Source organism: Hyaena hyaena, unplaced genomic scaffold (assembly GCF_003009895.1).
Source record: "Hyaena hyaena isolate Hyena2069 unplaced genomic scaffold, ASM300989v1 scaffold_3, whole genome shotgun sequence".
NCBI lineage: Eukaryota > Metazoa > Chordata > Mammalia > Carnivora > Hyaenidae > Hyaena > Hyaena hyaena.
Genome location: NW_024080635.1, coordinates 9468397 through 9492679, shown reverse-complemented (window position 1 = coordinate 9492679; position 24283 = coordinate 9468397). Strand labels below are relative to the sequence as shown.

At 54.7% G+C, this 24283-nt stretch overlaps 1 protein-coding gene across 3 annotated transcripts in view; it reads left to right on the top strand.

The window, feature by feature from the left end:
- EPHB2 (EPH receptor B2) overlaps nucleotides 1-24283 on the top strand; it is a 184194-nt gene that overhangs the window by 129340 nt on the left and 30571 nt on the right. For all 3 annotated transcript variants that reach the window (XM_039233743.1, XM_039233734.1, XM_039233725.1), the window contains exons 4-5: nucleotides 12033-12188; nucleotides 13313-13648. In XM_039233743.1, the coding sequence (XP_039089674.1) occupies nucleotides 12033-12188; nucleotides 13313-13648 (492 nt within the window). The remainder of the gene's footprint in view (nucleotides 1-12032; nucleotides 12189-13312; nucleotides 13649-24283) is intronic.

The window sequence follows — 24283 nt, the reverse complement described above, 5'->3', positions numbered from 1 at the left end:
CTTTTGTAGGCTATCGGTTTTCACTCAGGGTGAGGTGGGAGCTGTCGGAGGTCTTTGAGCAGAGAGCAACACACAGTTGATCCCTGTTCTGCAGGATCCCTCCAGCTGATGTGTTGAGAACAGATTGCAGCCAGAGGCAAGTAGAGAGGTAATAGGGAAAGGGTGAAGGCCAGGAAACCAGGCGGGAGGCTAGTACTGTGGTGATCTGATGGCCACCACTCCTCCGCCCTCTCTCTTCCCTTCCAACCTGGGCATCAGGATCCCTGGGCTGCAGCCCAGTCTCTGTCAGCTGCTAATGTGCTGTGTGACTTGAGGCCGGTCGCCGGTGCTGTTAGGTTGTGTATTCCATGGTCATAAAATGAGGAGCTTAGACCAGAAGATCGTGAAGGTTCTCCTGACTCCTAGTGCCCCAGACTCCAGCCTGCCTCTCCAGCCTCATCTCCCACCTCTCCCAGCCTTGAACTTCATGCTTCAGTGACCCTGAACTCTGTGTAGATCCCCCCACACACACCCCGAGTCATTTCACGCCTCCATGCCTGTGCTCAGGCTGCCCCTCTGCCTGCAGCGCCCTTTCCCACCATCCACCCTGCACACGGAGAACCGTGTTCTTCTCAACCTCACGTCAACCTCACAACCCATCCCCCCTTCCTCAGTGACCCTGGGCACTGTGACAGGCCATGCTGATCTCCAAGAGACAAGAGAATAAAGTGGATGTGGACTCAGAGCTGGCTGCAAATGCCAGCTGCATCTCCGAAATCGCCAAATGTTATTGAACCTCTGTTTCCTCATCTGTAAAACAGAGATAATTATATTTCCTGCTCCCAAGGTCAAGGTGAGGATTCAGTAAGAATGTAAAGCACCTAAGCCAGTGTCTGGCACGTAGTCGCTGTCTGGGACCCGTGAAGCCAGATTCCAGCTACAGGGAGTGGGCTGTTGAAGGAAGATGGGGGGTGGCCATAGACAGTGTGGCCCCGGATTCCTGGAGTGGCTGTGGCCAGGACCCCAGAACAGCCTCCCAGCAGCCCCACGGCTCAGGGGCATTCCTGTCCACCCTTCCTGTCATCAGCCACTCCCTCCTCTCACCTTCTCCATCAAGGCCTGGTCAAAGCTGCCTGCCGGCAGCCACTCAGCACTTGAAAATGTCCTTAATTGCTTCACCAGAGTGGGGAGTCACCCTGCAGGCAGATAATTAAAAAGTTCAGAGCTTGATTAATTGGGAGGAAATTGGAGGAATGGGGCTGCCTGTGGGGCGTGCGGGAGCTCTCAGCCCCTGCGTGGGGATGGCGCGAAGGGAGGCGACTGGAGCCGGGACCTGGCCCTAACGTAGGATCCAGGGCCTGGACAGGCCGGGCGTGAAACCTGCCTTTGCAGGGGTTCAGGGTCTGGCTCCCCAGGAGACTGTGAGCTCCACCCCTGCTCCATACCTACAAAATACACACAAATACAACTAGGGAAGAGAGGTCAATAGACATAGTGGTCACGAAAGTTCTAATTACTCTGGCTTTGGGGCTGTGGCACCTACAGGCCTCCTAGCCTGTCATTCAGTGAGGTGTCAGAGGCCCTGCTCTGTGCCAGGCTGTGTGCCAGGCAGTGAACGGGGCAAGCATGGCGGCTGCCTCATGATGCTCATGGTTGGGCAGGTGGAAAGGTGGGAGGTAGAGACAGGTATTAACCAAGTGCCACGAAAGATGAAGGTGGGATGGCTTGAGACCCTATTCCTGGGGCACAGGGAGGAGCTCAGGGGGCTCTGACATGGTCTGGAGAGCTCCAGAGGCCTAGAACGAGGTCTCCAGTCCACACACCAGCTGAGTGACCTTCAGCATAAGATTCTGTATTTCAGAGCCTGAGTCAGTCAGTCAACACACACTTCCTGAAGCCTCCTGTCCATCACCTCTCGGCCACTGGTGCTGGGAGGTTCCAGACATTATGAGGACCTGCCTTCACCAGGCTCACGGCCAAGTGCAGGAGGCAGACACTTAACAACCATTTAATCGTGCAGTGCCTCAGGAGCACGGGAGAGAGGCCCCAAACCCAGGCCTGGTCTGGGATGGCATCCTAGAAGAAGGCTGAAAGGTGATATGGATGGAGCCGAGATTGGAAGGATAGAAAGGAGTTAGCCAGGCTGGCACTGGGGCAGAGGGCACTGCCCGAGCAGAGGCCCGAAGGGAGATGGAGCACAGCTAGATGGTGGGGGAGCTGGAGGCTGCCTGCTGCACCTGGGGCCCTGGGTGCAGCTAAGAGGCACCAGGAGCTCCGGCTGGCGAGGTGGCCCACAGAGGGGAGGCCAAGGCAGGCTGGGCTGGCCACAGGCACAAGGGATGCATTGAAGGGTCCCGAGCAGAGGAGGGATGCCACAGATGGCCAGTGTGGAAGCTGGCTTGGGGAGGCCCTGGGATCCCCCCTCGGGGAAAGAGGAGACGTGTTAACACAGTTCCTGCCGCTGCCTTCTGACTTCTGTCGCCATGCCAGCTGCTGGCGGGGATCCACAGAGCCCGGGTCCCGGCAGGGGCAGGCGGGGGTAGCCTGGGCGTGTGGGGGAGTTGGAGGTGGGTCAGGATGACTGACATCCCCTGGGTGGTCCCAGTAGGAGCTACCACAGCAGGGGAATGAGCCTGAGGCTTAACCTGGCCAGGCAGGAACCCCCTTCTCAGGGAAGAGAGGAGAAAGGTGGAAGGCCGGGGAGGGGGGCACCCTTCGTCAAGCTGGAACACCGAGGGCCTCTGAGACAGGAGTTGAAGAACTGCGGGGGCACAGCCTCTGAGTGACTTTGGACGAGGCATTCCTCTGTGTGAGCCTCAATTTCCCCATTTCTGGGAATGCAGACAACACTTCCTCCTGCACAGGGTGACCGTGAAAGATGGAGTGAGGTTATGAGCAGAGGAAGCTGCTGGCCCAGCACCAGGCAGGTGCATGGTAGGTACACAGTGATGGGAAGGTCCTCCTAGCCCAGAAGCTTGCCACCTGCTTCCGGTATGGCTGTGCCCATGACCCTGAGAACCAGGCGCCCTGCCCAGTTCTGTCCAGGGGAACTGACTCCACTGGTTTAAACAGCAGCAAAAGGAGCAAGCATGCAAAATGCAAAAGCCACTTTGCGTGAGACAGACGCCCAAGCCCCTCTTGCTCCTCTGCAGGAATACCACAGCTCAGCTCAGACACACACAGCACAGGGCCTGAAAACACACCCGTCAGTTTATCCACAGTGGAAGAACATAGGACCCAGGGCTGGATGCTGAGCCTGTCCACAGCCAGAGTCCCACAGCTGGAAGAGGCCATAGAGATGGTCCCAGCTCTACCCAGAGTAGGCAGAAGTGACCCGGGCTCACAGAGAGAGGAGAGCAGGGACCCACAGGGGCAGCCTCCCCTCTCTGGGCCCAGGACTCTCCTCCGCCCACTCAAACTCTCTCCCCCACCCAAACCCAGAACTTCCTAGAGACCCTAAGGCAGGGAAGGGAGCCGGCTGCCCTTCGAACCTGCCACCGCTGAAGCTGGAGCCCACTCCCTCTGCCCAGAGTGGCCAGGAGTCAGGCCTGGTGAGGGGAAGGTGTGCCGAGCCCCTGCTCAGTCACGGCCTCCTACAGGCAGGGCCTGGGCCTCTGTCTCCATGTCACGGTGCCTGGCACATAATAGGGACTTAATACATGCCTGTTGAATAAAGTCATAACTCAGCATCTCTCCGACTGGATACATACGCCTGAGGGCAGGGACCACCACATCCTCTCTGTCTCTGTATCCTCAGGGCTGGGCACGCAGCAAGTGGCAGGCCAAGAAGTGAATGGAGGTAGTAACAGCAGATGCTTGCTGAGTGCTCAGGGTGAACGAGGCAGGCCCTGCTGCACGTGCTTTCTCTAGATTAGCTCACGTTCTCTTCCCACCGAATAGAAGGTCGGTGTTATCGTTCTCCCCATTATACAGACAAGGGTGCTGAGAGTGGGGTACCTCGTCCCTCCCTGGTCACGCTGTTAGCCAGAGGCAGGCCTGGGATTCAGCCCAGGCAGCCGGCTCCATAGTCCGCACCCAGGTTCTGTTTCGTCAGCCCTCCTGCTCAGGTGCTCGGGAGCTAGAGGGCGAGCCCGCCTCTGCCCAGACAGAGCCCTCTGCTCTACGGGACCCCCAGGAAGGCAGAGAAGCTCCTTCCCTGCCCCCGAGGCCTGGCACACTGGGCCTGACCGGGCATTTGACTCCGCAGTGGCATCAGTCATTTGGGGATTAAACCAAGTCTCTGCGAAGAGAGTGAGGAGCAGAGCAGCAGGCCTGGCAGGGAGGCTGCAAAGATCGCCCAGTGCCAATTAGCGGCCCTGCCGGGTCGGGTCCAGATGGAGCCCTGCCTCGGCCTGACTCAGGGCTCACTCGGTCAATTATCACCTATCCCGGAGCCCAGGGGGCAGGTGGGGAGAAAATCTGTTTCCCCATAATCCCCACCCCCCCCGACCCAGCTGGCTGCCATCCCTGCCTGGGGCTGCCTGGGGTTGCCTGGCCACGGGCTCTGGGTGTCTGCACACGGGGGCGCTGACTGGCCGCTTGGGTCCCAAGTCCCTGAGTGTTTGGGACCAGGCTTTGCCTCTGCCTTGCTGAGTGACCCAGCAAGCCCTGTCCCCTCTTAGGCCTGACAACAGGTCTCCAGTAATGACATTCAAGCCGCTCAATCATTTCTACGTCCTGGAATACCTGAGCACAAGGGTTTTGGAATCACAAAGACCCGGGGCCAAACCTCAGCGCTGTCATTCACTGAGTAGCTCTGTGACCTTGGCACCGTCATTTCACCTTCCCCCTGCCAAGCCTCAGTTTCCTCATGTGTAAAGTGGGGAGTGATCATGGTACCACTTCAGCGGGCAGTCACATAGATTTAACCAGAGATTCCATTTTGGTCGCTTTGCACCAGCCTCAGCGCCGGGAAAGCACACGATAAATGGGAATTATTACTGTCCTTGCACACTGGATGAGTAATAACAGCTAACATGTGCGTCGTGCAGTCCTTACTGTGCGTTCTGTGTGGGTGTTAGCTAGCCCACCAGACCTGCAGCCCCTGCTATTGAGTCCCTCACTGTCCACTCGGGGAGATAGACCTGCCCTCATTTAGCAAGCGGAGCTGACTGAGCACCAGCTGTATGTGCCAGAGGAGCTAGGGGTGCAGAGATTAAAGACCCAGCTCCTCCCCGAGCCAGGGCTCATCAACCGGTGAGCAGCACACAGGTGAGTCCTGTATGGGTTCCGTCTGTGGTAGGATGGAGCCGGTTGGTACCCGCGGGGCTTTCAAGAGCTAGCTACGCACATTTCTTCCCAACTCCGTGTTCAGTTAGCTCAGATCAGTAGCTTGGGATCTGCCCCGGGGGGAGCTTTGCCACAGAAACTGGCAGACACAACAGACCAGGGCTTCCCCACTCCCCACCCCAGCCAGCCGTTTACCAGCACACCGCAGAGAGTGTGTCGGCTATGCCGCAGCAGAGGCCTGGGGCGCCTGCTGTAGACAGTGGAGGGCGGCTTCCCCGAGGCACCCATATCAGAACCCCATCCCTGATGGGCAGAAGGGTATTCACGCAAAGGGACTCTTGCACGTGCAGCTAGGGCAGACAGGTGAAAGAGGTGACAGAGGGGGCCAGAGAAGGGCACCAGAGGGTCAGGTTACCAGAGACGTTTCCGGGACACGGGACTTCGGGTCTGAAAAGCAAGATGAGTCGTCACCGTAGTGGACAGGCCCCTGCAATGACCCGTGGGGACAGAAGATGAGAAACGGGGCGGATCTGAGCAGCCACGCAGCCGCGTGAGGCTGCCATGGTAATGGTGGCCCCGAACCCCGCATTCACTCGGTCAGGTGTTTGCTCATGACGCCTGATAAGGGGCATGTTCGTTTATCCGACTGATACGTGTACTGAGCAACGCCTGTGCTCCCACCACCTTGCCAAGAGTTAGGGAACCAGTGAGAGAGCCAGACTCCCCTCGTTCCTCTTCCCCCTTCCCCTCTGCAGGCACTTCCAAGCCCGGAAAAGACAGCACACACATTTATAAGCTGTTTTCTAATATAATTACAGCTCATGGTGAGGGTCAACAAAGGAAACAGGCTGAGACAGGACGTCACGAGAAAATCACTCTGGCCAGGGTGGCCAGGGAGGCCCTCTCTGGGAAGTGACCTTAAAGCCAGGTGGCCTCCTGGGTGGCTCAGTCAGTTAAGCGTCAGACTTCACCCCAGGCGGTGAAGGGTTTGTGAGTTCAAGCTCCGCATCAGGCTCTGTGCCGACAGCTCAGAGCCTAGAGCCTCCTTCGGATTCCGTGTCTCCCTGTTCCTCCCCAACTTGCTCGCTCGCTCGCTCTCTCTCTCTCAAAAATAAATAAAGATTTTTTAAAAATGGGGCCTGAAAGAAGAAGCAGATCAACCATGGGAAGCAGACAGTGTTCCAGGCAGAGAGACAGCATTGGCCAAAGGCCCTGAGGTGGGGACACTCTTACCACCCGAGGGGCTGGAATGCACTTGAGTGAGAGGAATGTCCAGAAGTGACAGGGAGCCCACAGAGCCAGCCTGGCAGGCCTCGTGGGCCAGGGCTGGGTGTGGGGTGGTTCTCAGTGCCACTGGGAGCCACCTGTGAGTTTAAAACAAGCAGAGTGTGGTGGGTCGGATTCATTCTAATCAGGTTCCTCCGGCGAGTGGGGGGGAATTAGAGGGGAGGCACAGGTGGGGCAGGGAGACCCACTCAGAGACTCTGACTGCATCCATACCTTGCATGTATCATCAGCCTCCTTTCCGGAGGAGGGGACTGAGTCAGAGACAGCAACTGTCAGAGGTGCGGCCTCCAAGTCCGTTTTCTTCCCAGTTCTGTGCATGAAACCCGGATGCTGGCAGGACTGACTGCCTTCCCAGCTGAGAAGCTAGGAGTAGCACGGCCCCTGGGCACCTGCGCTGAGGGCGGGCCGCTGTTCCAGACCTCTCTGTGGGTGAAAGGTGGCTGACCCGAGCTGAGGCCCCCCTCACACAGTACACCTGGTATCAAAATCTGCCTCTGCGGCTAAAGAGCCAAGTGTGTCTGCCCCTCTTCTGGCCTCAGTTTCCTCCCATGTTCCTCCAGTTTCCTGGATACTCTTGCAGGTTTCACTTCATCTACCTATCACCCACGAGGCACCTGGCATTGGACTGGGGTGTTTTTTTTTTTAATTTTGTTTAATATTTATTTGTTTTTGAGAGAGAGACAAAGCACGAGTGGGAGTGGGGGCAGAAAGAGAGGGAGACACAGAATCTGAAGCAGGCTCCAGGCTCTGAGCTGTCAGCACAGAGCCCGACAGGGGGCTCAAACCCACAAACTGTGAGATCATGACCTGAGCCAAAGTCAGATGCTTAACTGACTGAGCCACCCAGGTGCCCCCGGACTGGGAATTTACAATCCAGCCAGGCACTTACAGATTCATGACTCAGTAAAACAGGCACCTCTGGGGCCCCCGGGTGGCTCAGTCGGTTAAGCACCCGACTCTTGATTTCAGCTCAGATCATGATCTCACAGTTTAGGAGCTCAAGTCCTGTATCACGCTCTGCACTGACAGTGAGGAGCCTGCTTGGAATTCTCTCTCTCCCTTTCTCTTGGCCATGCACACACACACTCTCTCTCAAAATAAATAAATAAACATTAAAAAAAAAAAAAAAGAAAGAAAGAAAGAAAGAAGTCTTCCCCTCCAGGGAAGGCTTCCTGGAAAAGGGGTACCCAAGCCAAACTTTAAAGGGGTATAGGAGGTTGATGACAATGAGAGGGCATTGCAGGGGATGAGAGCAGGGGGGATGGAGGCCAGGGGTGCAGAGGAGGGCCTGGGGCAGGCACCATATGTAGTGGGCTGTGCGGAGCAGCTGGCGCAAGGCTTCGGACGGTGGGCACTCAGAGATGGGCAGGTGCCAGCCCTGGGGGCCTGGGGTCCCTGAGAACTTTGGGGACCTGTTGTGGATTTTTTTTTAAATAGCAGTTTTATTGTGACACGGTTCACATACCATAGAATCTAGCTAAACTGTACAATTCAGTGATTTTTAGTGTAGTCATAGAATTGTGCAGTTATCACCACAATCCATTTAGAACATGCTCATCACCTCAGAAAGAAACCCTATTACCTATTATGGAGAAGTCACCCTCCATTTTCTGCTCTCCCCAGTCCCTGGCAACCACTAACCTACTTCTGTCTATAAAGGAAGCTGTTCTGGACACTCGTAGGTAAAGGGAAGCATACGCTAGGCAGCCTTTTGTGACTGGCTTCTTTCTCGAAGCACAACATTTGCAGGGTTCATCCATGTTGTAGCACGTATCAGTATTTTATTCCTTTTCATGGCCAAATAATATTCCTTTGTGCGCCGTTGTGGATGTGTAAGTGGCACGGAAAGGTTTGTACTTTAGGAAGTTGGCTCTGGAGGGTGGTCGGGAGGAGGCTAGATGGCCATGAGGGGCTAAGGAGTAGGTAGGAGGAGCTTTCTGGATGCCCGCAGGGGTGGAACAGCAGCAGAGAAGAGCCAGGAAGGGGGGGGGCACTGCTGGGGGCGGGGGAGGGAGGGGAAGGGAGATCTCGTAATTGGCCACAGGGGGTGAGGGTAGGGAGGAGGCATCCAGGGTTCCTGGGGACTGGGTGGAGAGTGATGTCACCTTCCAAGACAAAGAGCAGGTTGTGTGATGCGCGGTGCTGAAAGATACAGAAACCCCAGGTAACCAGTGAGAGGGTAGAGGTGGTCCGGCCAAACCCCTAAAGAGGGAAGGTTTCTGAAGGAAGCAGCCGGGGAAGTCTGAGCTGGGGCCAGAACGTGGTGACCGGAAAGGACAGCCAGGAAGGTGGCCCAGATGGAGGGGCTGGCGCGGCATAGAGGGGACTGTGGGTTGCCACTCACCAGCCGGCCCCGGGAACTACCAGCAGATGGGAGAGATGTGCTAAGCTGGGCCGGCTCCTTCCTGAAAGGGAGCCAGGAGGCTCCTCATCTTGGGATCAAAACCTCTGGCATCTATTTAGATGGGCCTAGACCCCCCCCACAAGAGCCCTGTACCCCCACTTTACAGCAGAGGAAACTGAGGCTCCGAGAGATCAATCACTTAACTAGAGCCAGAGCTGCCCCCTCTTTATCCCGCGAGCAGGGGAGTTGTGGTGCCGGAGAGGAAAGTAAACAGGAGGGACAGCAGGAGGGCTCAGGACCCCAAAGCCAGTGCTATGGAGTGGAGAAAGCTCGAGGCACCTGCCCAGTGCTCACAGACCATGGACAGCGATTCAGGTTGCATAGGGGCAGTGTGGTGTGATGGTTAGGGAAGCATGTAGAGTCAGACCACCCAAGATCAAATCTCAACTCTGCCACTGAGCTCACATCATAGCAAATCACTTCATCTCTGTGCCTTCATGCCTCCATCTGAAAATGGAGGTAACACTCCTTCCATCACAGGGCTGGGTAAGGACTGGTTGCGTTACTGTGGGTTAAGTCCTTAGAACAGAGCCACTATTTAACAAGTACTCAGTAAGGGACACCTGGGTGGCTCAGTCGGCTAAGCATCCAACTCTTGATTTCAGCTCAGGTCCTGATCTCGTGGTTTGTGGGATCGAGCCCCACATCAGGCACTGTGCTGAGAGAGCTGAGCCTGCTTGGGATGCTCTCTCCCTCTCTCTGCGACTCTCCCCTGCTCGCTCGCTCTCTCTCTCGCTCTCTCAAAACAAACAAACATTTAAAAAAAATACTCAGTAAATGTTGGCTGTTTCATATTTACACTCTGAAGGCCTGGCTTCCCCAGCTGTACAGTGGAGGCCCTACTAAATCCCCAGAGCGCTCATGGCCATCCTCCTGGGTGTCACTGTGGCCTGATGGTTATGTCAAGGTCCTGACTTTGCCTTTGCCTGGCAGTTCCTTAAGGACTGGACTGGAGTGGGCTCTTCAAGATCCTCACAGGGCCTGGTCAGGGTGGCATCAGCCAGCTAGGTTGTTGATTAAGTTGGTTGCCACTTTCTGGAAGTCCCCTCCAAAAGTAAATGAGGACCCCAGAGGGAATTGTCTGTGGATTATTTACTGCACCCTTGTGCCATCCAGCAAGCCCTGAGATAGTCACCACAACCTTTCCCCGCCCCCATGTCAGGCACTGTCCATCTCATGGAGTCCTCATGGCCACTTTATGGGTAGATACTCTCACAGCTATGAGAAAACTTTGGCTCAGAGAGGTTGAACCACTCGTCTCAGGTCACCCAGCAGATTGGTATTTGAACCAGATACAGTTCAATAATGGCAGGCATTATTCTGGGCATTTTTGCCTAAATTAACTGATGTAATCCTCACAGCAATTGTAGGATGGAGACACTCTTGTCTCCGTTTTGCAGAAAAGGAAATAGCTTAGTGACTGGCCCGAGGTCACACTGCTGGCGATTCGCCACTCAGCCTGTGCACTAGCCACCATTCTTCACTGCCTTGCTACTTGCACCATCCCCAAAGCCCAAGCTCTTCCCACTTAAGCCACTTCCAGTGATATTAATGGACCATCTGCTGAGTGCTGGGCTCTGTGCTAGGCAGAGGGGAAGGAGCTGTGAGTCAGACAGGACTCCGATCCTCAGGGGGCCAAGAGCACAGCCAGGGGACCCTTGGTGAATAATTATGGCAGAGGCGTAAACCTCCCCGATCTCAAGTAATAGAAGCACCAAAGAGGGTGGGGTCTCTGAGGCTGGAGCTAGTTGAAGAGTTGAGAGGAGGGCAGTTTGCTAAGATTTGAACTTGGAGGATAAGCTTGAAGACCGGGGCTGGAAGAATGATTTAGGGAACTTTATGTTAAGCATTGACACATGAGGAGAGTGACGCTCTAAGGGGGGTGGGGGTATGCTTGCCAAAAGTCGCACAGCACACAGGTGTGGAATGTGGTCCAGGTGAGCATCCCTGGCCCTCATTTCATTCCGAGGAGGAACTTGCCTGTTGCAAAGCTCTTCCCCTGTCCACCTTCTCGCTTACCCCTTCCATGATCCTCCCTCACAACACTCCACAGCAGAGCTAGGATTATGAACCCCAGTAAGCAGAAGAAGAAACTGAGGCCAGGAAAGGGACAGGGTCTGGACCCCAGGCCTCCTGATTCCCAGCCCAGGGCTCGAAGGAAGGGTGGCGTGGATTTGCACACAGGTCCACACAGGAGTGGTCATTTCTTGTAGAACCTAAGCCCTGAGCTGCAGGGCCTGAACCCACATCCTAAACATTCCACCCCCCCAGAGCAGGGAAGAAGGCCCCTCGTAGCTGAACAGGCTCATCAAGTGCAAACACTTCCCTCCTCAGGCTGTCCCTGGTACTGCAGGCTCCCTTTAGCGAAATAAATCCATCCAACACCTACTGCAGTAACGGCTACTATTCACTGGGCATCTACACGGTGCAAGGCCCCATGCCATATACCTTACACACCATGCCAGATCCCCCCAGAGGCTTTCAGAAATGGCCCTTAGAAGCATAATTTTACAAATAAGGAAACTGAGTCTCAGAATGGCTAAGCCGCTTGTCTATGGCCACACAGCTAGTTAGTAAAAGGCCAAGCTGGGGCTCAAACCCAGGCCTGTCTACTTCTAAAGACAGTGTTCTTTCCTGCTGTACCACACCGTCTTTCTACTTGCCCTGCACTTTTCTACTTTAATGCAATCATTCGGGGAGCCAGGAATCTGGTTACAAGAATCAGGGCTCAACCAGCCATTAGTGAGCAAGACCGGGCCATGGGTGCTACCCCAGACCTTTTCAGGGTCTTCAGAATAAGTCGGGATTGTCCCAAAAAGCTGTGGCTCAGCCTGGAGTAGTTGAAGAGGGATCACTAGGGGCCCCAGCTAAAGCCATAGACAGCTTCAGAGAGAAAAGAATCCAGGTAGCCCGGAACCTTCTGGGCACAGATAGGACTGCCATGTTGGAGCCTGCAGACCCCTCCAAGAGCCTTAGGAGATGGGGTTTCCCAACAACGGCACTTGGCAGCCCCTCCGCAAGGCTGGGTGGCGCCTTCGAGAGCCTGACGGTCTTTCCTCGCAGGTGACCTCTCCTTGTGACCTCTGAGCCCTGCTCCAGTTTCTGCAGCAGCTCTCCTTGTCTTCTGCCCCAGGTTGCCCATCTGGAACCTTCAAGGCCAACCAAGGGGACGAGGCCTGCGCACACTGCCCCATCAACAGCCGGACCACTTCAGAAGGGGCGACCAACTGCGTCTGCCGCAACGGCTACTACAGAGCGGACCTGGACCCCCTGGACATGCCCTGCACAAGTACGTCCGGGCCCCCCAGGCGCGATGCCTGACTGAGTCCCAAGTCCACCTGCGGGAAGCTCGGGGCGCAGCCAGCCTTTCCTGAGAGGGGAGCAGCCCGTCACCTGGTGGGAGGGGAAATGAAAACCGGTTTGGAAGAGGGCCGTCCCGGGGTGGCTGTGCGGCCAAAGAGCAGCTACCGCGGAGCTGGCATCTGGCTCCTTCCCTCTTCCTGCTAGTCACACGGAGGAGGAAGTCAGGGTCTCGATTCACAAAGGTACAGTGAATGGGAGGCTTCGCAAAAGGAGAGCCAACCTGGTGTCCGTGACAGAGGAGCCTTCCCGGTGTTTCGACCTGGCAGTGGCCACCTGAAATCACAGGCCGCGTGCTTTAGGAGCGGGATGGCTGTGAGGGCAATCTTTCCACCCCCGGATCAGACAGGAATGGCATTCAGCTACAGGCAACGAGAGAGAGCTGACCCCGGCGCTTAAACCATAAGGATTTATTCTCTCACTTAGCAGAACCCCCAAAGATAAGCACCCTTGGGGTAATTGTGGCCAAGCCGTGAAGGTCCCTGGGACCTGGCTCACTCCTGCTCCACCATCCTTGGCATGCGGCTCCTCTCCTTCGGGCCACTTCTTAGTCCAGCATTGCTGCTGAAGCTCCAGCCATCACACACATTGTAGATGGAGGAAGAAAGAAAGGGACAAGGACGCATTTTACAGCTGTGTCCTTTTAAGAAAAAGTCCTAACCAACAACTTCTGCCAAATCTCAGTGGTCAGCCCTTAATCACAGGAGGCTGGGAAATATAGTCTTCTAGCCGGACATAGAACATAGGGGTTCTGTTAGAAGGAAGAAGGGAAACAGTTATCAGGTGGGTATAATCCCCAACACAAAAAGATGGGCCCTGGCTCTGATAACAAATACGGAGGAGGCTGGAGTCCAGGGAGAAAGGGCTAAGCAGATGTGCAGCAAGATGAGGGTTATACTCTAGAAGCATCTCTCTGGTGGAGGGGAGAAAGGATTCGAAGGAAGTCTTTGGGGGCCCAGGCTGGAGCGAGGGCAGTGGGTAGAGAGCCGTCTCTTGGGACGTGGCTCCACACGGGCATCCTTGGGAACTGACCGACCCCTCTCCCCACCCCAGCCATCCCCTCCGCACCCCAGGCAGTGATCTCCAGTGTGAATGAAACATCCCTCATGCTAGAGTGGACCCCTCCCCGCGACTCAGGAGGCCGCGAGGATCTCGTCTACAACATCATCTGCAAGAGCTGTGGCTCGGGCCGGGGCGCCTGCACCCGCTGTGGGGACAACGTGCAGTACGCACCCCGGCAGCTGGGCCTGACCGAGCCGCGCATTTATATCAGCGACCTGCTAGCTCACACCCAGTACACCTTCGAGATCCAGGCTGTGAACGGCGTCACCGACCAGAGCCCCTTTTCACCTCAGTTCGCCTCCGTGAACATCACCACCAACCAGGCAGGTAAGCACTTCCCTGCGCGCTCCAAGGGGGCAGGGCCGGGCCCTGCTGTGCCAGACAAGGACCCTGGCACCTGTGGGTGGCTGCCGCTCTGCCGAAGCTGTGCTCCGCTGAGGGTGGAGGTGTCTACCTGTCCGTTGTCGTGGTGATCGTGGTGTTGGTAATAGCAGCTGTCGTTTGCTGAGTGTGTGTTGTCGGAGGTGAGCGTGAAGCTGCTGTCACAGAAAGTGCTCAGTGGCACAGAGAGCGCAGAGATTCAGGCTTCTCTCCTGTCCGCAGCAGAGCAGTCCAGGTTAGTGGGTAGATCTGATCTGCTTGGAGCTTCTTCCATTTGCAGCAGCGCCCCCCACGCTCCCTGCCTGTGTGCGCGGGGACGCTGAGTACAGGCATGTCTGTGGGACAGAGAGGGTGCAAGGCCAAGGCCACGGCCATGTTCCCAGCCGGGCACGCAGGAGGGCCACCCGTCACTTCTGCGCATTCTCCCCTGGAAAGAGCTTGGTCATGCGGCCTCACTGAGCCCCAGAGGAGGCCAGGGGACGCGACCCCTCAGAGCCTGACTTAAGCCTCTCGCAGTGGGCGGTGGGGACACACCCAGGAGGTACCTAGCAGTTTCCACAGGTGCCTTCTGTGAGCCTTCCGCCCACTCCAGTCCAACTCCAGCAGACTTTTCTCCCTCAGTTCACCTTCATCATCCTTCCCGGGACCCCATGTCACCCTCCATCTTCTGCTCTACTTCCCTTGTGGCAAAAAAAAAAGCTGCCAAACAAGGCAGTCTCACTACTACTGCCTTTCCCTCCTCAGTCCACTCCACTTAGGCTTCCAGCTCCTTCTCTCCACCAAGACCACTGCCCTCTGGGCCAGGGCCAGCCTCATCTTCCAACCAAGGGCTACATGAGATTTTCAAGGACCTCATGGTACCTGTAGGTTGAAAACTGAGTGTGTCCCCTCAGTTATTCACTCAACAACCCTTGCCAAGCCTCCACTGTGAGCCTGGTCTGGGCCTTGTCCAAGGAAGAGCCAAGGGAGGCCAGGCTCCAGGACATGGAAGGAGAGAGGCCAACCAGCGCCACCTGCTTGAGGGGTACTTTCTGTATATGACCTGTGGCCTCCTTGATTAGGAGGCATCCATGCCCCCAATTTACAGATGATGGTCAGAGAAGTTGAGTCACAAGGCAGGAGGGTAAGATACAGGAATTAACTAGGACAAACAGACTCCAGTGCTTGGGCACAATCCAGGCTATATCCAAGGACCTTGGATTTGACGGTGTGTGAATGAGCGCACATGTGTAAGAATGTATGGGTGTGCTTGGGTGACCGTGTGTTTACGATTGTGATTACATGTTCTGTGGCCATGTGGCTTCTTATTTACACATGCATTCGTGAACATGAGTGTGTCTCAATGTGAGGGGCTTGGAAAGGGTGTGTTTGAGCACAAGTTTGTATGTATGAAGGTGGCCCTGCCTGTCTGTGTGTTTGTGTATGAGGAGTGTGGCTTTGCTTGTGGATGGTTTTGGTCTTTCTGTGGCCGAGAGGGCATATTTGTGAGCATGTGCCTGCAGCTCTTGTGGGGGTCATTGGTGCATTTAAGCCCCACTCAGATTGGGGTCCAGATGGAGCTGACTCAAGGCAGGCAATCTGACAGAACCCTTGAAAGCCAACCACTCTTAGTAAAGACACCTAACAGATTATGAAGACTCAGCTGTGAGACTCTCTATCTGGACAAAGCTCTGAGGCAGGGAAGCCCAGGCTCCTAACGGGGGTAGAGGTGAGGGAGTTCTTTCCCTGGCTGTAGGGGCCTCCTTTGTACCTTTCTGGGAGCCCTGAGGGTGGAACTCAAGAAGCCTCATCTTATTAGCAGCAAGGAGTAGAGCTGCTTGAGCTGGACCCTTCCTGTCCAAAAAACAGAGCTGGAACAGAGTGGAAGTGAGAGGCTTCCAAGAAGAAGATGCAGAGGGAAGCCCTCAGGATTGAAAGACAGAAGCAGTGAGAAACAGGTACTAGATTCAAACCTGAGTTTGAGTCCCAGCTTTGCCATTCCTTTGCGGCATGACATCAGTGTATCAGTCAGCTATTGCTATAATAATGCTGCATAACAAAACCACCCGAAAATCTTAGTAGTTCACAACAATAAACATTTATTTTCTCCCTCACTAGTCTGTGGGGCAGCTAGGGTTTAGCTAATCTGAAGCAGTGCTCTCTGTGCTGGGCAGGACTCCAGAATGTGGGTTGGATTCAGTCTGTTCCATATGTCTCCCATTCCCCTTGGACCAGCAGCCACTGAGGCTTCTTTCTCTCATGGTGAATGCTGGGAGCACAAGTGGCTGAGCCAAGCCATGCCACACCAACGCATGCCTCTGCTTGGGACACAGTCACCAACAGCAAATGAGCCCCGCAGAGTTACTTGGGAAAGGGTGAGGGTCCACAACCTATTCCAAGAGGCAGAGCTGAGATAGCTGACCCAACCCATCACACTCATGAAAATCGCTGCCTCCCTTAAGGCTTCAATTTTTCCACCATTTGTGCGTCAGAATTATATGAGAGCTTTTCCAGAACACAAGTTCTTGGCCCTACCTCAGACCTGCTGAATCGGAATTCCAAAAGTTGGCTCTGGGAATTGGCACTTTTAACAAGTAGCTCAAGTATTCCTTACCATCAGACAAACTCGGGAGACCCAGGTCTAAGCGAGTCTAAGCCTCTGTGTGCCCTCCAAGCCCCTGGGCTTTCTAGATCATAAACAGCCTATCCCTTTCCTCTTTGTTTCAAGCCCCTTGACAAGCCAACACTTTCATAGATGGTCAGAGCCCAGCTGGGGACCGTGAAGCCACACCACGCCCTCAGCACATTATCCCCATTTGTCAGATAAAGAAACAGAGACCCAGAGAGGTAGAGCCATTTATGCAAAGTCCCAGAATTAAGTGGCCTCAATTAGGATATAAACTCAGAACGATGTGACTGCAAATCTATACTAGAGAAGACACAGTTCCTGCCCTTGAGGATTGATACCCTGGTTGGAAAGATGAGACATGGATACAGCATTCCATTAAAGATAGAATGAATCAAGTCCCAAGGATGTGTATGGGGAGGTGAGAGAGATCACAGGCAGGAGAGAGAGATCATCTCCTCCTGGAGAATGGGAGAAGGGCAAGAAGGCTTCCTGGAAGAAGAGGCATTTGAACTTGACTTTGGAGAATGGAGAAGTTTGTAAGAAAAAGAGATGGAATCATGCAGGGAAGAAGGTGTCCACGGGGGAGGGAAGCGCAGGTGGCAAGTGGGAGGGAGAGTTCTTTCCGTTCCTCTGCACATGTTCCCTCTGCCTGGATTGCTTTTCTCCTCACTCTTCTTTCAGACCTTATCTCATCTTTATTGGCCTTCCTGACTCGGTCACACCCCGGGCACCATGGCCATCAAGCTTCCTGGTTGGAATTTTAGTCTTATGCCTTTGATCATGTCATTCCTGCCTGTCTGCCCCGCCATCAGCACGTGGTGGTACACAATGGATCTGCTTTTGCTCCCCACGGTTTTCTCGGCACCTGGCCAGGGGCACACCACAGTGAATGCTCAGTGAACATTTGCAGAAGGGTTCAGGGAAGCATGGAGTGAGGTGGGGTGAAGAGAATTATGATAGGTTAGAAAGCAAGGCTGGGGACTTGATTTCCAGACAAATGCATTCAGTGGTCGGTTTTAATCAGACCCTAAAATTCAACATATAAATATCTAACTCATTCCCTTAAAAGGCAAAACTATTCCTTTTGGGCAAGTGACTGGGCCTTGCTCACACTCCCTTGGCATTCGCTGGGGCCAGAGCTGCCTTCTGACTTCATAAATCCGTCATGCCACCTTCGAACTGCACTCCGCCATTCTGGAACGGCTTTCCGCCCTGTTTTCACCCTTCTTCTTGGGCCCCCCTGGAGAAAGTGGCCAGGCTGAGCTGCCTATCCCCACCTGAAGGAGGAAGAAACAGGCATGGGAAGAAGTCTAGCATGTGCCCAGGCCCACTCAGCTGGGAGGGGGCAGATGCGGGATATGTCTCTGCTGTCCAGAGTGGCCCTCGACACAAACAGGACAACACAGGAAATGGGGGGAGGGGGGCATCGGGGCAGGCATCGGAAGAGAGCCTCTCTACAGAAGTGGCATTTAAGCGGAGATCCAAATTGTGAGGCAGAGACAGCCCTGCAGACCTGGGGCACGTGCGGCATTTCTGTAACATGGGGCTCGTCCACGGGACAGTATCCAGGCCTTTTAGCTGCCCTCTGAGGCTGTGCCGGACACCCCCCCACACACTCCCGCCTCCGGAGCAAGCTCCGGGCAGCTGTGCCTTTGCCCAGTTCGAGAAGGGCTGGGAAGGGTCTGGGTTTGGGAATCTGGCAAACAAACCTGGCTTCAAATCAAGCCTGGCTGCTCACTGGCACGCAGCCTCTGACAAGTCACTTAGCCCACGTCTGAATGGGTATCCTCGTGAGCATCTCGGCCCCTCCTTGCGGGATTGCAGTGATGCTCTGAGCTCATGTCTCAAGGTGCCTCCCAGGCTACCTGGCACATGCAGGCCGGCAGAATGCAGAGATCATCCTATGTTCACCCTAATCACAATAATGGCTCCCATCTATCAAATTTTTACTGTGTAGCAGACACTGTCCTGAGTCCTTGACCATGAATCTTCACAACAACACAGTGAGGTGTGGCCTCTTATTATTCTGTCTCCCAGGCAAGGAAAGGGAGGCATCAGGAGTTAAGGGACTTGCCTGCACTCACCAGGCAGGCAGTGGCGGAGCCTGAACAATGACATCACCGCATAGTTGGGGCCCAGCGCTGGCCGGACTGAAGCCTTCTGCAGAAGCAGGGCCGGCCGTGCACATGGGCCCGTCCACAGCACAGCCTGGCTGGCAGACGCAGTCTTCGGCATCTCCTATACTGAGCAGCAGGCTGACCAGTTGGGAAGCTCCCCTGTTGTCACCTCCTGGTGGGTGGTGTGGGCAAAAACATGTCATCGGTGCTGGGCTCCGCCCTCCTCCAGCACCGCCCTTTCCGAGTTGTGGGCCCAAGCTGCATGGGAGACTTCACTCCTCCGAGCCTCAGTGTCCTCACCTTCAAAATGGGTATTGATCTATCGGTCCAGCTTTGCCGGATGGTGTCCGGATTAGCAATCACATAGACAGAGTGCCCGGTAAGTGGATAAGACGCATCAGCTAGGCTTCAGACAAAATCGGAAGGTGTCTTGATTTCCTACTGGGATGCTATAGCTACACGAGCTTAATCACTGAGAGTGAGACACAGTTCCTGTCTCACTGCTCACAGATCCAGTCAGAAGACGAGCCTGGATCCCTTCAGGCCCAAATGAAGCTGTCGGCAGGGCCGCATTCCTCTCTGATGGCTCTAAGGGATGATCTGTGAGACCGATCAGTGTCGGCAGAACTCAGTGCCACAGGGTGGTAGGAGTGAGGTCCCCGTTCCTTGCTGGCTGGCAGCTGCCCTTAGCCCATGAGACCCCCTCTCCAGCCCTTGCACGTGGCCCCTCCATCTCAAAAGCTGCAACAGGGCATCCAGTGTCTTCACGCTCCCCCTCTCTGGTTCTCAGACTCTCCGCTGGGAAAGGTTCTCCTCCTTTAAGGGCTCGGTAGATTAGATTGGATCTATCTGGATAATCCAGCATAATCTCCCCATCTCAAGGGCCATCGCCCTAATCGCATCTGCAAAATCCCTGTTGCCACATAAGGTAACATATTCACAGACTCTGGGATTAGGATGTGACATCTTCAGGGGTCATTATTCTGCTTGTTGCAGAAGGTAACATAAGCCAAGTGAAAGCACATGAGCTTCGGCAGAGGCCCTGAATGCAAACCTCTTTCTTTAGAGAGAGGAAGACGGGGGCCCAGGGAGGTTTCTAAGTGGCTGTCCAGGATGACACAGCAGGTCCGTGGCAGAGCCAGCCTCCACCCCGGCCAGGTACCACGGCCACTCCGCGTGGCTCTCTCATGGAAGGACTTTCAACTTTCCAAAGCCCCTCTGCCAGCGTGTTGTGCTCTGATCCTCCCGGCCTCCTGGGGGGCGGGCATACAGTCTCTAGAACTGGCACAAGCATGCACTCACCTACTTCTCTTCCTGGGGGCCAAGAAGATCAGAAGGAGATATGGGCCAGCAGAGCCCCTGGGGAGGCCCAGGCCTGGGGAAATGAAGAGAGAGGGAGAGGGCACTTCCCTCCCCGGGCCGAGCCCTCTGCGCACGTCGGCCTCTTTGATCCCCCCAAGCTTTCTGCAGGGAAGGCACTGCCGGCCGAGAGTATCAGTTAGGATTGAGTTTGGCGGCAGAGAACAGGAAGAAAAATAAGAGATGCTTTTGCTGCCACAGTAATGCTGTTGGACAATCAACCACAACACCAACAGCATGAAAGCAAGCATTTACCTCGCTCACAGGTCTCCAGACTGAGTCAGGAAGGGGCGGGCACATTCATATGTTTGCACTCCCTCTACTCCGGGGCACGTGGCAGCTCTTGGGATATTTTCAGGGCCTCGTGGCGTGTTTAGGGTTGACTGCTGTCTGACTGTCAGGATGGATGGTCGTGGCCAGGTTGGCCTGGGTGTGTTCTTATGGCAGTCACATGGAGCCAGGACAGCCAGCACATATATGCAAGGGCTTTTCTTTTCTTTTTTTTTTTTTTTAATGTTTTATTTATTTCTAAGAGAGAGAGACAGCATGAGCAGGGGAAGGTCAGAGAGAGAGGGAGACACAGAATCTGAAACAGGCTCCAGGCTCTGAGCTGGCTGTCAGCACAGAGCCCGATACAGGGCTCACACCCACGAACTGTGAGATTATGACCTGAGCCGAAGTCGGACGCTTCACCGACTGAGCCACCCAGGCACCCCTGCAAGGGCTTTTCAAGCTCTGCTTGTATCATGTTTGCTTATATCCCTTTGGCCAAAGTGAGTCACATGGCTAAGCCTAGAACTGGGGGTCAGAATTACACAAGTTAGAGGGCAAAGAGTGTAGATACAACAAGGTGATTAATAATATAACCAATCTATCATAGTGGCTTAGACAAAATGTATATTTTTTTTTTATTCATAAAGGATGTCAGAAGTTAGGAGTTTGGGCAACCCTGTGAAATCATGACAGATCTAGGCCCCCCAGCATACAGTTTCTTGTCCTTATAGGCCAAAATAGCTGCAAGAGCTCCAGCTATCTCATCCATGTTCCAGGCAGCAGGATGGAAGAAAGAGAGTGAGAAGGTTCTTCCCTTTGAAAAAGACTTCCTAGAAGTCCCACTTATTACATTAGCTTTATATCTCATTGGCACACGTATTGTCACATGGCCACTTAAAGCTTAGGAATATGTAGTTTAGGAATATGTAGCCTTTTATTCAGGTACAATGTGCCTAGTTAAGAACCAAGATTTTGTTAATTTGAGAAAGAAAGAATGGTATTAGGTTGGCAGTAAGTCGAGTCTGCCACATCCCATTTTACAAGTGAGGAAACCGGGCTCAGAGTGAAAAGTAACTTCCCTGAAGTCACACAGTCAACTGGGCCTTAGAGAGCTGGGATCTGAACCCTGAATGCCACCTCTTCCCTCTTTGACCACCACCATCACTACCATTCAAGAGCCTTTGCTGAGCTCTCAGCTACTCACAGTGCTGCCTAAGAGTCTGGACACCCCAGGGGTACCTGGCTTGCTCAGTTGGAGGAGCAGATGGCTCTTGATCTCAAGGTAGTAAGATCAAGCCCCACGATGGGTGTAGAGATTACTTATATTAAATAAACAAATAATTTTTAAAAAAGAGTCTGAGCACATATGGTGGACATCTCATGGCCCCTTAACTCTGGACCAAGTCCTGTGCTAAGCACTATACATGCCGGTTTTCATTTACCCTCCCAACATCCGTGCCATTGTCCCCATTCTATAGAGGAGAAACTGAGGCACTGGGGGGTGAGACATGCTGTCTAGACTACAAGATTTGAAGCTTGGGCTCTCACTATCTTTCTGGTCCAGGTGCTGGCATAGGAATGGGTCCCACTCAGCAGCCACAGGTAAGATCAAGGCTGTTCAGCAGCCCCCTAGAAGGTAGGCCATTGGATGTTTCCAGGGTACCAAGCCCAGAGCCTGGCCTTAGCCTGCTTGGATCATGCTTTTAGCTCAGTCCAAGTCATCAGGGAGAAAAAACCAACCTGGACTATAGAGTCAGGCAGAGCTGGGCCCTGATCCCACCTGTGAGCTGAGTTGCCATGGACAGGAGACTTGACCTGACTCTTGCTTTCCTCATCTGTGAAACGGATGTGATGAACCCCCTCCATCTGATTGTGTAGCACTCAGGAGGTGCTGTTAAATTTATCCTGAATCAAGGGGAAAATGAATGAGCAGATGAACAGCCACCCTGGACAGGAGGTTTTGTCAGGTTCAAGGAAAAAGATATAATCTCCTGGACCTGATTTTTGTTGCTATGGATTTTTTCCCCCAAAAGCGTATTTCACAAACTGCTGCTCGCAAAACACATTAATAGCTGTTATGTGAAAAAAAGGTTCTAAAGCCAAATGAGACCACAACCGCCAGGTTAACTGGGTCTCTCCCCTGCAGGACTTCTCAGAGCCTTGAACAAAGGAGTGTGCAGTGTGAGTCTCACAAGCAGGAGTCTAGAACTCTGTGTTTCTCTAACTTTCTTGACCACAGAGCTCCTTTGCTTTCTAGAAAAGTGCCACCTTGGCAGCAGTTTCTGGCGATTCCTTTTTTTCTGTCCACAGCCCTGTTTGGTCCAATCAGAAAGAAATGAGGCCCATTTTCTGGAAGTGTTTTATTTGTGGAAATTCTGCTGTGACAGTTATGATCAGGCCACCCAGAATTGCAGTTGGATCATCAGGAGTATGGCTACAGTCAAAACAGCCATCCCCTCATCAACCGGAAATTCTAGGAGTCTTGTCCCCGCGAGAGACCCTGGAGAATGCAAGCCCAGTAATAATTGACTGCTGTGGTCTTGTTGGCTGGCGGGTTGGCAAGAGGCTCTGTGTGGCCTCACAGGCGGGCAGGGGCTCTGAGGGAGAGCGAACCGCTATGCCCATCCTAGAAGCCGTGCTGCCTTCCCCCGGCGGCTGCCTGAAGACATTGCTCCAGGTCCCAGCCCCCGAGGTCAGTGACTCCGACAGCTTCCTGAAGGTGCTAGAAAAAGCGAGAAGCTGCCCTTCTTTTTCCTCTTCCTTCCTCCAGCAATATTGATAAACGCTTACTCTGAGTCACACACTGTTCCAGGGATAAAGGATTGAATAAGAGAGATGAGATCCCGGCCCTCAGATAGTGTTAGCGCTACAAAGTAAAGAAAGCTGGGTGGGATGGGATGACAAGTGACGGGAGGGGGTGGGTGGGCAGGGAGGGCTCTCCGAGGAGGGGGCGATTTAGCTGAGATGTGAAGGAGGAGGCCATGGAGATCTGGGGGACGAGGTGTCCAGGCTTCAGAAACACCGTGGGGCCGAGGCCCTGAGAGAAAACTGATGACCTTGGTGGGACTGGGAACAGAAAGGTGGCCAGGGTGGAGGGCACTTGGGAGTGAAGGAGCAAGTGCAGATCGCTGGCGGGTGCCGGGCAGGGCGGCCCTGAGGCCACGTGGAGCGTCTCTGCATCACTGGCGGCGGGGGGAGTCAGTGCCGTGAAGATGTCACAGAGACAGCGGGGTCTGCGACTGGGGCTTGGGGTGGTGAAAGGGTAAAGGCCAAGCACGCTCAGGGGTCTCCTTCCTGCCTCAGAGCTCAGGGCTGTGGAAGTGAAGCCGGGCAAGGTCCAAACCCATACCCCCTTGCAGTAGCCGGGGTCACAGGCCTCCTGTCTTCCTGCCCGTCCGAGGCTCTTGGTCCCAGAAGCCTCTGAGAGACCACCTCACTCAACCCCCTCATGCCCTGCGGGGGAGACGGGGCAAGCACTTCCTCGAGTCTCAGCTAATGAAGGGACTAGACGCTCCCCCAGGGCTCGCTGGGGACAGCGGGGCCCCTGACCACCTGCTCCAGCCAAGCAGGCCCTGCCTGGCCGGGCTCCCCCCGTCCCCTCTCGGCCACAAGCCTCTTTTGTGCTTGCTCCCTGGGGCTCCATCTCCTTGCAGGGGTCACAGGGCACCACTGACCCCAGCCCCCTGCCGGTGTGCCTGGCTGGTAATTGAAAATACCAGAATTCCCTGAAGACCAACTTTCAGGGAAACCCGACACCCCGGGGTGGGCGGTGGACAAGGACGGATGGGAGAGCATGCAGCTGTTGCTCCCTTTTCTCCGCCATTAATCTGCCTGGATTCCAGGAGAAAGGCCAGCCCTGCGTGGCCCCCACCGGCCCGCCTTGATCATCTCCCCGGCAAATGCCGCCTCCTTGCCACGCCCAGGGTTACGGGACTTAGGGGATCAGAGCCTGGGTTAGCTGCCTGTAACCCAAGCCTGCCAGCTAAGCCCACCAAGCCCAGACCCCCATGGCTGTGTGGGACCTGCCCCCACTAACAGCTGAGCTCCCGGAGCCAAGGCGGGCTGGGTGGTGGTGGGTGAGGTGAGTCAGCGGGAGCCGAGGGGAGTTAGCTTTGCAGCAACAGCATGGGAGCCGGACCAGGGTGTCCTCAGAGGCCCTCTGAGGTCCCCTGGTCTCCAGACCTCCCTGCTCTGCTGCATCAGCTGCAGCCAATAGAAGGGAAG